The sequence below is a fragment of the Eulemur rufifrons genome, chromosome 16 (genome assembly GCF_041146395.1).
Source record: "Eulemur rufifrons isolate Redbay chromosome 16, OSU_ERuf_1, whole genome shotgun sequence".
Taxonomy (NCBI): Eukaryota; Metazoa; Chordata; class Mammalia; order Primates; family Lemuridae; genus Eulemur; species Eulemur rufifrons.
In genome coordinates, this window is record NC_090998.1 from 78142333 (window position 1) to 78155584 (window position 13252).

The 13252-nt window shown below is 37.3% G+C and overlaps 1 protein-coding gene across 4 annotated transcripts in view; it reads left to right on the forward strand.

The window, feature by feature from the left end:
* The window catches only part of ANO4 (anoctamin 4), a 325441-nt gene that overhangs the window by 218062 nt on the left and 94127 nt on the right, over positions 1–13252 (forward strand). For 3 of the 4 annotated variants that reach the window (XM_069490103.1, XM_069490107.1, XM_069490106.1), the window contains 2 exons: positions 5085–5185; positions 8597–8641. In XM_069490103.1, coding sequence (XP_069346204.1) covers positions 5085–5185; positions 8597–8641 — 146 coding nt within the window. The remainder of the gene's footprint in view (positions 1–5084; positions 5186–8596; positions 8642–13252) is intronic. The other variant, XM_069490108.1, reaches the window with a different exon arrangement.

Consider the following 13252-nt stretch of genomic DNA (forward strand, 5'->3'; position numbering starts at 1 on the left):
CCCCGAGGTTCTAACCTAAGGGATTCTTATTGCAGCATATTAAGGAAACAACTCTGGTTTATATAAATTATTTTCATTTGTCTTCACCTTGGCACTTGCACACTTGGATTTATGTGGAAAGGAATACTTAATGATGAGGAAAGCTCTATCTGGAAACAGCAGTGTAATCACTCAGCAGTAGAGAAGAGTGATATATGGGCCACATAATTAGCAATCATCTGTTTCACATTTATTTTTTAGGGCTGAAGTTGAGAAGGCATTCAGTAACAAGCGGTAGGTAATGCCTTCTCAGTTCTTCTTTGAAAAACTGAACATTAATTATAAGCCCCATACACTAATTTTTTTCTCTTAAGTATGTAAAGTCTCCTAAGTCTATACACACACGCATGTAAACAGGACTCCTGAATACATATTCATTGTCATTCAAGGGAATTCAGTTAACAGTTTTTCTCAAGATAATCAAAATAACTTTTAATAGCCTCATATCAAAGCTCAGTTCATTAGTAGCTTGATTTTACTTTACACTGTGAAGTGCCTCTTTGTTTTTGTTGCTTTGTTTTCTAAAATATGAAATTCTTTTAAGATTACTTTGTATAAATTGATAAAGCCATAATTCAGAGAACATGCATCTTAAATGCATGCACGCTCCATGGATTTGTTTAAACCTCAGAAATTATCAGCTATATTAGGTCATTAAATATGAAATGTCCGATTTTGAAACAACCATGTAGTTTATAATATCTCAAACAGGAAGCAGTACAATTAATCAAGGTATGTGCCTAAACCATCGACACAGTTTTGCCATCTTAATGGTAGCTTGCTTATGCCAGAAGCCAAGAAGCCCAGAGAGTGACTAGCAATGAAAACGTGAAAGGCGTTTTCTACAACTTGTTGAGAATTGAATATTTTTCCTTGCAAGAAGTGGTCCAAAGCCTGGAAGAAGTGGTAGTCAGCTGGTGCAAGGTCTGGTTAATGGTAGATGACAGAGAGTTTCCAAGCCCAGCTTTTGTAGTTTGAGCAGCGTTGTTTGTGCGACATGTGGTTGAGTGTCGTCTTGCAAGAGGATTGGCCTATCTCTATTGACCAATTTTGGCAGCTTAACCACAAGCATCCTCATCATTTCATCCAATTGGTTGCAGTAGAAATCCACTGTAATTGATTGACCAGGTTTCATCAAGCTGTAGTTGATAATACCAGTGCTGGACCATCAAACAGACACCATTAGCTTTTTTTGATGAATATTCAGTTTTGGACTGTATTTTGGTACTTCGTCTTTATCCAACCATTGTGCTGAATGCTTGCAATTGTCAAAAATAATCCATTTTTCATCACATGTAACAATATGCTGTAGAAATGGTTCACCTTTATGTCGTGATAGCAAAGAAAGGCAAGCTTTGAGACAATTTCTCTTCTGACGCTTGTTTAATTCATGTGGTACCCATCTATACAGCTTCTTTACCTTGCTGATTTGTTTCAAATGGTCCAATATTGTTGGAACAGTAATGTCAAACCTTGCTGCTAATTCACTCATAGGTTGAGATGGATTTGCTTCCACTACAGCTTTCAGCTTGTCATTATACATCTTAGTCTCAGGTTGTCCACATGACTCATTTTCAAGATTAAAATCACCAGAATGGAATTTCTCAAACATCAATGTACTGTGCCTTCATTAGTCACAGCCTTCCCAAACACTTCATTGATATTTTGAGCTGTCTGTGCTGCATTGGTTCCATGATGGAACTCATATTCAAAAATAACATGAATTTTTTACTTATCCATGGTTTCACAAAAATTGTTATAAAAAACTTTGAAAGATAATCACAAGCCAAAACATGCATTTGAAAGAATGAAGATGTACCTTCACAATTAAAAAAAAAAAAAAACCAGAGATGTCAAACTTAGTACTTAAAGAAATCAGACATTCCATACTTAATAACCTAATTAATTCACAAGAGAGTCAAGAGATACAGGTATGGATCGGCTCTGTCTGAAATAAACATTCGTTTTGGCTGGGCAGCGGGGGAGTCACTTGATCCGTTTCTGTTTCTTCCTCTAAGAAATTGAAGGAAAATCTCTCCCACAAGGTTTGTTTGGGAACAAAATGAGGCAACATGAGAAAGTGCTTTGACATTGCAAAGCACAAAAAGTAAATAAATAATAAATAAAGTAAGTTACGGTGTTATTGTTAAAATAATAAGAAAAATAATTTTATCAGATTAAATAAATCAAAACAGCTACGCTTTTGTGCAGAAAATGGTTGAGACTCCACTTCAGCAATTTAGTTGACTCAGTATTTGTTAAGATAATAAACTTGGCTTTTCCACACACAGAAATGTGGTATTCAAGATGTTTCCTAAGTGAAATATTTTGATATATTCTCTTTAATGTTTTCATACATGCATGAGAGATCTCCAAAATGATTATTCTTACACTGATTGTTTATTTTCTGTAAAACTAGCAATCACAGTAAATCCATGGAGAGAATATACCCTAGGAATTATATTCTACTCTAAATCAAGGTTTGTTTGATTCAGCGAATCAATCACATTCCCAAAAGTTGTCTTCCTGTGTTGCAGTTTTCCTCTTTCTCTCATAAAAGATGAAAGAAGAAACAATGGTAAGTATAGAACGTTGTAGGAAAGCTAAATGAATTTAAAGAATTCTCACTATCACAATTAAAATTTCCAAGTGAGGAAGCCAAAAACCTTCCCAGACTCTGAAGTGTATCTTAAATAAATAAAAGGAGACCCATTTTTAGGAAATATAGTCTCTCTTCTGCTTTGTAACTTGGAAAACTGTACTATGTATTGAAGAGCAAGCAGCAATCTTTTCCAAAGCCAAAAAAATGCTCAGTTGAAAAGCTATGAGACCATCTCAGATCCCCAAGGCATCAGTGCATTGAAGGCATAAATGGGGCAAGACTGACAGTGCGTGTGTGTGTGTGGTGTGTGTGTGTGAGTGTGTGAGAGATGTTTCTGTATGTTCTGTACAGGCACTGCAGCCTGTGAGCTCATTCATATCCCCTGACTTAGCTCTAAGCACCTGTGTAGGGAGGACTGGCTGTAATAGGTTACTGCACAGAAAACCAGTTTTTACAAAGCGACAAAGCATTGGCCAGCTCGTCTTCAGTTGTTACTGGCATGTGCATCCCCTGGGTAGGTGCCTTATTTGCAATAACTTCGTATATTAGCTCCAAAAGTCATTTCTTTGACAGTCACTTCCTGATTCACAGGACTCACAATGTTTGCTTGGGCCAGGTAGAATTATTCACATTTTACTAATCATATTCATGGATTAGACAAATATTGGGCGCATGCTGTAGCAAGCACTGTGCAAGGGCCAGAAGATTCAACTATGAAAAACAGAAACATTCCTTGTCCTCAGGGGAGTTAAACTCAGGGCATTACTTGTCCCAAGCTGGAAGATCAAACCTCATTTCTGCCTTAGCTGCCAGAAAGCTTGATTTTTCAGACCAATATCAGAGGGTGCCCACCACCATTAAGGAGATGGGCACTGGCTTTCCTGCCCATGAGAAATTCAGCTTTGTACCAGGATCCCTGACAGCATTGTAGTTGACACCAGTTTCATGTTCATGCTATCTTGATGAGTTCATATAAATTAAGTACAATATTTATAAGCCCACCAAAAAGACCCTGAATTAAAGTATGAGAAATGAACTAAATACCATTATACGTCATCTGCAATTTAAAAATAATTCTCTGGAGTGCAAATTTACCCCATGTAGAATATAAAGTTGAGCTTCTATTTTTGTCAACTGTGCAAAAAAAATTGGATTGTTATAAATACAGTACTAGTGTTAATATTTATTAGTATTAGCCACAAAGTCCTAACATATCCGTCAACATTCTTAAAGTGTAAAAACGTAAATGCTGTGCAGTCTAGAACAACCTTATATGAGAAAGATGAGGATAAACAAATGACCACTGTGCTAATTTAAACCTGTTTGACTCACTGTTTTCTCACTCTCCTTCTACCTCCTTCCATAGCCGACCTCTCCGCATGAAAGGCGACGTCCAAAAAGAAATCTCCTAATTGCTTCTTCATGCACCTTTGGCCAGAGGCATAGACCAAAAACTGTTGGGTGGTTATCAGAGTGTGACATCCCTAGTTTTACTTCCCTAAGTTCTGTGTTGCTAAAAAGCCCCGAAGGAGGCAAAGGTTTTGGGCCAGAGAACACAGTCCTTTAAAGAGTGTGGCTGGAAATCCACCCACCCCTCCACCCAGACTTAAATCTCACATCTCTTAGGGCTCTCTGTCCCCACCACTACCACCTTTTGCTTTTGCCTGGATGAATGAGGACATTTCTCCTCTGTGCTTTTGCCGTGACTCTTCCTTATAATTTATTCTCCATGCAGTAGCCACAGTGATCTTTGAAAACCCAAATCAAAGTGGCTTCCCAGTGTCCTTGAACAAAATCTACTGTCTTGTGCCTTGTGAAGCACTGGGCACGCTTGTCTTCTGCTCACTTTCTCAGCCTCTTCTGATGCCACTGTCCCCCACTTAATGCACCTCGGCCAATCTGCTGGCCTTTTTCTCCCTCAAACAACCAGACAATTTCCCAACCTAGGGCCTTTGCACCCAGTACACTCACCCCATTCCCTTCACCCAGCTGCCTCCTTCTTCTCCTTTAGGTCTCAGCTCACATGTCACCCCCAGGGCGAGGCCTTTCCTTGAGCCCTTGTCCCAAAGTAGTTTGCAACTCCTTCCCCATAACTTTCTCCCATTACTTTGTTATCTTCAGAATACTCATCATTATCTGAATTTATCCCTCTCCTATAAACTTGTTTTTTTGCCTATCTTCTTTTCTTTAATATTTTTGCAGAATGTAAATGTCTCTTGTACCTCTTTTGTTCACAGCTGGGTTTCCAGCTGACACACAGTGCCTGACACACAGTGGGATATTTGTTGAATGAATATGTGCACCCTCAAGGGCCTGGCTTATTACTGAGAAATGCCCCAAATCATAAACTCCATACAGGTTCATACATTCTAACTTCCAACTCAATTTAAACCGCAGGACACTTGGATATACTTTTCAATTTAGTGTCTTTTTTCTGTTTCAGTCTTCTCTAATAAATAGTGACATTATCTTTGTGAAGTTGCATGCCCCATGGGAAGTCCTTGGAAGATATGCAGAACAAATGAATGTAAGAATGCCTTTCAGGTAGGTGTAAATGTATTTCTCCCCCACTCTCTCTGCTGCTTCACTATAAACCTATTGTTTTCCTCTCTTGGAACAAATAAATCTGAAATGCAGACTGGGAGGCTATGAGAGGAGAAAATCCTTCAAAATTTTAGAACATGCAAATAAGTCTCCATGGCCAATAATGATTTTAAGCCTTTATGCAAAAATTTCTGGCTAATTCATTTCTTAGCAGGTAGATATTTCCAGTGCCTGTAATAAAGAAGTATTTTCCAAGTGGCATTTTCATTTCCAAAGTGCCATTTTTAGAAGTCCTGTGTACTTCTGCTTTGAACAGCCAGGCCCCAGGCATCAGGGACACAGAGGGATATGTTCATGCTCCTTACTGACCAGTTCCCTCTGGAAAGACATTAAAATCTACTTCCATAAAAACAAGTTCAAGAAATTTCAAGAAAATGTGATCTTTTTAAAAAAAAAAAACCTATTTTTAAATTTTTAAAAAAGTCATGAATACTGTGCAAACATGAATATTGATATTTGTTCCAAGGGGAATAGAAAATACTTGTATTTATTCCTTCATTATTTAAAAGAGTTAATTTACCTTCATCTCACAATGAATATTTTTATTTTCCCTATGGATTAAGGAAAAGTGATCTGCATTTGCTATATAGATATAAAATGATGTATTAAACCTTAAATTATAAATGCCAAGATATGTGGGGGGGTCCATAATGGAATCTGCTAAAGGACATGGGGGGATTTAGTACCAAGGACAGATGCAATGGGCCTTAAAGAATTAAGTGCTTTTGGTTTGCACTTTGCAGGTAAGACCAAGTCGGATGACAGGAATTAGGCCAAGTGGTACCAACTCTCCAACATACCCCTTAATGAGCTGTGGAAAGTTATGGAGTCAAAGAATCAGCTACATTCATAGAGACAGAGAGAGGAGCCAGGGACACATTTAGAAAAGGGCAATTTCCATTCATAGCCCTGTAATACATCTCCCTGGTGCATCTTGTCTTCTTTGTTTATTGGCCTTTTTGTCCTAATACCAAGTCAAAGGAGAGGCTGGGATTTCTAGCATCTGTTTCCCTGGAGGCAAAATTCTCAAAATAAATAGATATAGTTCTGATGTTATGATTTATTTTTATATTTAAATGTTAAAAAGGAAATCTGAGAACACAAGGACTTAAAAAAGAAAACAATATACACACATATATATACACATACACTCGTATATCTCTCTCTACTAAGAGAGATAAGGAGTATCAACTTGGTTTCCATTGAAAATTGTTATACTAAAATAATTGACTAAAGCCAGTTATTTATCAATGATATAACTATCTAATATGGATTAATAATAGCATATTGTACCTAAGAACCAAAAGAGAATGAAAGAAAACATTACAAAATATGCTTGAATAGAAGTTGGTATTCCCTCCTCAGTATAAATCTCAAAAAACCTTCTGCCAGAACACACTTCTCTAACAAAGAACCCAGGGAGATTGTGGAAATTTGAGCCATGTTAATGCAAAGCAAGTTCCCTTAGTACTTGCAAGGATTTCATATCTGAAGGGCCTGGCCACGTCACAGATAATGTTTCTGCACGCCCATTACAGAGCAGAAATGTGCTGCCTCCAAGCAGCATTGACACCCTTTTTGTGCAGCATTAGAAAAATGTTAACCAAGAAATAAAATGAAAATGAATGTGAATAATAATCTTCTTTTTAGATATAGGAATTCCTATAGGACAACAATTCTAGAAGAAAATATTGTTAATGTGTGATGCTAATTATCCTCATTAATACTGATACGGTTTTACCTAAGCATAGCTCCACTTGTTGCAACCTGGTGCATTGAAAATTCATGCTATCCACAGTTTCAGACAAATAACTCTAGCCTAAGGACATATAGGCATTTCCAAAGGAGGAATTCTCCTGCCATATCATTTCAACATAAAATACAAACATCATTTTGGCCTAATTTAAATACCCCAAAGAACCTTATGCATGTTTATTATTTTCTGTAGACTGCATTCTGAATCCCAAGTTTAATCTTCTTGGATTTTTATCCCTATAATGATTAAAAGGAAATTGTAGAATAGGTTTCTTATGAGAAATTGCTGATAAAACCTGATTTTTGTGTATGTCCTTGGATATATTTTTGGTTAATTAATAGACCTTATTTTTAAGAGAATTTTTAGCTTTACAGAAAATAGAGAAGATACTAAAGTGTTCCAATTCCCTCTCTTTCCCAACTCATAGTTTCCTTATTGTAACATCTTGAATTAGTGTGGTATACTTTTTGCAATTGATGGACCAATATTGATACAATACTATTTACTAAAGTCCATAGTTTACTTTAGGTTTCACTCTTTGTTTAGTTCTGTGGGTTTTGACAAATGCGTGTCACGTATCCACCATTGTAGTATCATACCAAATAGTTTCACTGCCCTAAAAAATATCCTGTGTTCTACCTATTCATTCCTTCTCCCCTGACCCAAACCTCTGGCAAACACTGATCTTTTCATTGTCTCAGTAGTTTTGCCTATTTAAAAAATGAATATGTTTTTAAGTTTCCACAAGTATGCAAAACATTTTGTAGTATATAAGCTTCCCATTTTCCAAAAGCACAATAGTTCAGTAACAGTTCAGAATATACATAAACTGTTTGAGTTTCATCACTGGCCCATAATAAAGCATCTACCAACTATACTCTCCATTCAAACTATACCCAGAAAATTCATTTTTAATATTTTGTAAAGGTAGATATACAGCAATATGACAGAACCTCAAGTCTTATTTTTTAATTCTTTTTCCAGAATTTTTTGGTTTTACCTGTTTAATTTACTATAACCTATAATTTATATAAGGGCTGATGGTTATGTAAGTTTCCCCAAGGTGGTTTATTTACAGCTGGGTGTTGATGCTAAATTAGTGTCCATCTGATACTGGTTGATATACATTTTTTTAATGTTACCCCTATCTATATCATGAGAAAAGTGTTCTATAAACTTAAAATGCTATATAAATATTAGTTAATATGATAGTGTGCCCATTAAATTATGTATGTTGCCCCCTAATCCATCTCTTTTTCCCTGGGGAAAAATTTTACTTCAGCTGAATCTGTACAAATACCAATCACTGCAAATAATCACTCTGCACACACTTTGTAGGCAAGGCACAACCATAACAAAATTATGGTAACGAAGAGAGGAAGAAACATCATGAAAACTGTCTCATAAGATTTCATGACGCAAAAACGCATGCCCTGTGTTCCCACTACATTTCTCACTGTTAATCTCTTTTTAGTTTTTTCTTCTTCACCTCTTACAGGCTTCTATCTTCAATCTCCTTTCCTTCCTTGCTAGTTCAAACTGTAACTGACGATGGGTTTTCTTCTCGACTGGCTTCATTTTTGCTGTTCTTCCAGGAGAAAAATCTATTACCTGCCCCGCCGGTACAAGTTCATGAGCAGGTTAGTATTCATACTCCATCAGGATAGTGTTTGCCTGTCTGTTGGCCTGTGTACTCCAACAATGACAAGGAGCTACAAGCTAGGGAAGATGCGCCTTTGTCATGTGGGAAAACTGGCTGCCATGCACATTTCAAAAATAGCTGTTTCAGGTTAGCCTGGGGGGAAAAAAAAGCAGAGATGAAAATGTCTCTCTCAGTCTTCCCCATGACTTCTGCATACTTGGGAGGATGCCATTCATCTGCAGGCCTGTTGGGGCTGTTGTATGTTTAGTCCATTCTATTAGGTAAATTGTCAAAAATTCCATCCGTTCAGAGCACCTTTGGTTTGGATGTTATTTTTTTCACACAAATTCCTCCCTCTGCTACATGAAATTTGAAAGCTCAAAATACAGATAGTCACCCTTTAAAAAAGCTATTGGCTGTTTGTCTTCCATAGGTGGGGCCCTCCTGTATTAGTAATATTTTGTTAATAAATAATTTCTTAGTTATTAATAACTTATGAATAATGACTTGTTATTGATTAACTAATTATTAAGTTATTAATAAATGCAGACACATACCCTCACTCAGGAGCACTTTCTACCAAAAAAAAAAAAAATCCTACTGGGTAAAGATTGCATTTACTATACTTTGTATTCTCCCAAAGCTTGTTTTTCCTTGTTGTTTTTTGAGAACCCGGGGTAAGGGGAATGTGTCGATGATGATGTCCTCTAATTGGGTTCTGTTGTGATCAATGGCAAATCTAATTTTAAAATCTTAATTAATCTTATATTTCCATTCACCCTGAGCTGAGTTGATGGTTAAATTGGGAAAAAATTGAATTTCTCTGAAAATCCTCTAGTTATGTCAGTTGTATGAGATTTAGAATTCAGGTTCTGGATCCTCTGTGTATATGCTATGCAGAGTGATAAGTAATAGAGTAATTGATTTATTTTGGTGGGTTTACTGAAATGCACGTGCACTCAGCAAAGTATGATGTGAGAATTGTCATACAAAGAAACTAAGATGTTGTTTCTCTAAGTTTTCTAGTGTGGCAACTTATCAGTAGTGCTTCCTTCATTAGGCAGTCAACGTGGCATTCAGATTCAAAACACTTTACCCTGTATTGGTAGTTCTTAAACTTCAGCCAGCATCAGCATCCCCTGGAGGGTTTGTTACAATACAGATCTCTAGGCTCGCCCCCAGAGTTTCTGATTCAGTAGATCTTTGATGGGGCTGGAGAATTTTCATTTCTAACAGGTTCCCAGCTGCAGCCAGTGCTGTGGGTCCTGAGACCATGATTTAAAAACCACTGGTCTGCATGACAAGTCCACCTCCACCTTCCCATTAAATTAAGGATTTGACTGACTATAGATGGAAAGAACAAAAACCCAAATCAAGGAAAATCTGAAGGAAACACAACAAGGTGAAGAGAAGCTTTTCCCAACTTTGATGGCACAATGGAAAAATCGTTTGTACCCGATATTGTTTCAATCTGCTGAATGAAATATATTCCAGATTCTAAAAGGAATGTAGGGTGAGAAGAAGTCTCATTGTTGTCCAAATTTGCCAATTCGGTAAAGTTAGTGTGTGTGGGACAAAGCACATCCTTTGGGACCATAAAACCTATGTTGGCACTAGATGGCTTTAGGCGAGTTACTCCGCGTATCTGAGCCTGAGTTTTCCTCATTTATAAAATGAGGGTACTAATTTCTACCCTGTAGGACTGATGTGAGGTTTAGTGACTGGTGTGTAGTAGATGTTCATAAATGTTATCAGTTGGTGATTATTATGTATAATGTTTATAAGAACAACTTTATATCTTTGCATACCTCCTATTCTCTTTCTGCTTTTGAACTTATCATCTCCTCTAGTCTCCTCTTTCTTCTGTCCTTTAGTAACCAGTCCACTAACTGTTCTGATTTTACCTGCCGAGTAGTCATTTTCCCCATTTATATTCCCTATCCTGGCCTTGGCTCCACTATTTGAAATGTCACCTAACTTAAAACCTAAGGATCCTTCTGGATGTTTCACTCCCTCATCTAATCAGTCTCTCAAGTTCTGCAGGTGCAGATGAATATTTCTAGAATCCACTCTTCATTCTCACTGCCATTGCCTTAGCTGAGCTCCCATCACCTCTGGCCTATTATACATCAATTTATCTTTCTTCCTCTGTTTTGACCCCCTTCCAAACTAGAAGAGAGTCATCTTCCTAAGTAGCAAATCTGATCATGTCATATGGTGGCTACCCTAGAGTGATCAGAATAAAGCTGAAAGCCTCAGATTAAACACAGATTTTATAAACTGTCTTCACCCATCTCTTCCCTCCTATGACTCTCTGCTCCATCCATATTGAACTACTCATGGTTCCCAAACACATTATGCTCATTTGGGTTTAGGTGCCTTTGCATATGGTGGTCCTTCTGGAAGGTCCTTTCCCATCTTCTTGACCAAGGTAATGCCTACTGAGTCTTCCAAACTCAGTCCACGTGTTTGAGTCTTTTGACCAGGTTAAATGATGCTTCTTTTCTTTTTTTCCATTGACACCCATGGCCCCATCACTGTGTGCTGTAATCTGTGATGTAGATGTCTATCTCCCCACCTGGATGGTATTTGAAGGCAATGATGGCTCATTCAATTCCATATTTCTAGTACCTAGCACATAGCAGATGGAATGAGTGAACAAAGGAATCTACACACACACACACACACACACACACATGTGGATTAGAGTGGAGAGAAAGATAGTCATAAAGAAAAGAAGCATAGAAGAACCAGGTCTTCCCAAAGTGTCAGACACAGACTTGGGACTGAAACATTTGCTCAAACCCAAGGGGGAGGAATGGGTAATGAGTGCTTGAAAGAAAATGCTGAAAAGGGAACTATAGAATCTCAAGGTTGGATGGGATATTAAATGTCATCAACTCCAACTACTCATCAGATATTTAAACCTCTGATGTCTGGTCAGCTAGTCCATGTCTGAACATCCCTGGATATTGGGAATTCCATGACCCATCTGTGGGCAGCTCTGACTGTTAGAAAGTTCTTTCTTAAAATATGCCATAATCTTTGTCTCTTCTCTTTAGCATTCTCTCTTTGATTGTAGTTCTGCCCCCTGGATATATGTATAAAAATCTATAGAACAAGAAGGCAAAGTATGAGAGAATGATTATAAAATTATAGGCAAAAGGTTTAGCACTTAGAGGCTATTTGGAAATTGAGAGTTGGGGAGAGAGAGGTTCCCACACCTAAGGGATTGGGAAAATATTGTTGGAGGTAAAAGAAGAATGAATATCCAGAAGAGATACAGGTGTGGTGAGGAAGATCATGATTTTTCTTTTAATAATTCTGTATTATATAACTCACAGTAGGGCTTTGAAGTGTTGGTGTCCTGGAGGCCTCTGGAACTGGTGACAATGCTAGAGAATGCAATTTGGGAGTCAGCATCATAGGGAAGTATATGGAAGTTCCCAGGAAAGAGTGAAGAGAAGAGGGCTTGTTGCAGATTTTCTGAGAAATTGCCACTAACCCTCTTCTCTTCACTGAAATTCCAAACTGAAGGGCATGTGTTTGACTTGCCATCCAGTGGTACCCCAGTAATGAAATTCTGACTTCCAATATTCTAAAACTCTCATGCCATACCAAATATGGATATTTAATTCAGCTTTTTGTTTCATCCATATACATGATATTGAATTTCATCAATCCATGAAGGCATCCCTGAGACAAATATATAGCCTAAGAATAAGAGAAATGTATTAAAAATTAAAACATTTCCAAGCAAGCAGAGAAATAAAGCATTTTTTCCCACAAATACTTTACTTTTAAAAGTCACCTGATTCTCATAAAGCACACTCATGTAGTTCAGACATGTATTTCTGGAATTAATGCTCTTTTTATCCCTATACTTTGTCTATTAAATGCCACTTTGACTCTTATCTTTGCTCAGGCTTATAGGAATTATAAATTACCTATCCAATAAAAAAAGGAAATTTATCATCTGCCTTTTCTTTCTTTCATAAGATATTGCAAATATAGTCTGTAAAAGATGTGATTACAAAGTAACAAATCTGATTCTTGTGGGTGGCTTGCAGCTAAAGTCTCATTTCTACTTATTCCTTACCCCCCACCCCGCCATACATATTCTGCCTGACTTTATCCTTTGCAATGCTTGACAGCGTGAATGCTGGACTCAATTGCATTGTATATTCAGTGTAGCCACAGTCTTATCAGATGAGCATATAGGCAAAATGACAAAATGCCTTGTATATTTCCATTCCTGTTTTAAAAAATTAATACAGGTAAATGTTTCAGAGCCTTTGGACTCTTTGTAAAGTATGTAGGCTGTGCCCCAAATAATAGCCTTGTGACCTAAAAGAATCACATTAGCTTCCTAAGATCACTAATTCCTATCCAGGTAGAAGCTGAAAATACAGGACATTTGGCTCTAAGAAAAGGAAAAAGAAATCGAAGCCTCCTGTTGTCTGTTATCAGTCCAGGAGGGCTTTATTTACTGCAATGTAGGGCTGTGTGCTGCCTCCATTTAGAAGAAGAAAAAAAGCTCATCTGTATTTTTCCTCTAGGCATATTGTCCCTGAAAATGTAATCTGTTAGAAACATGATGCTATTATTA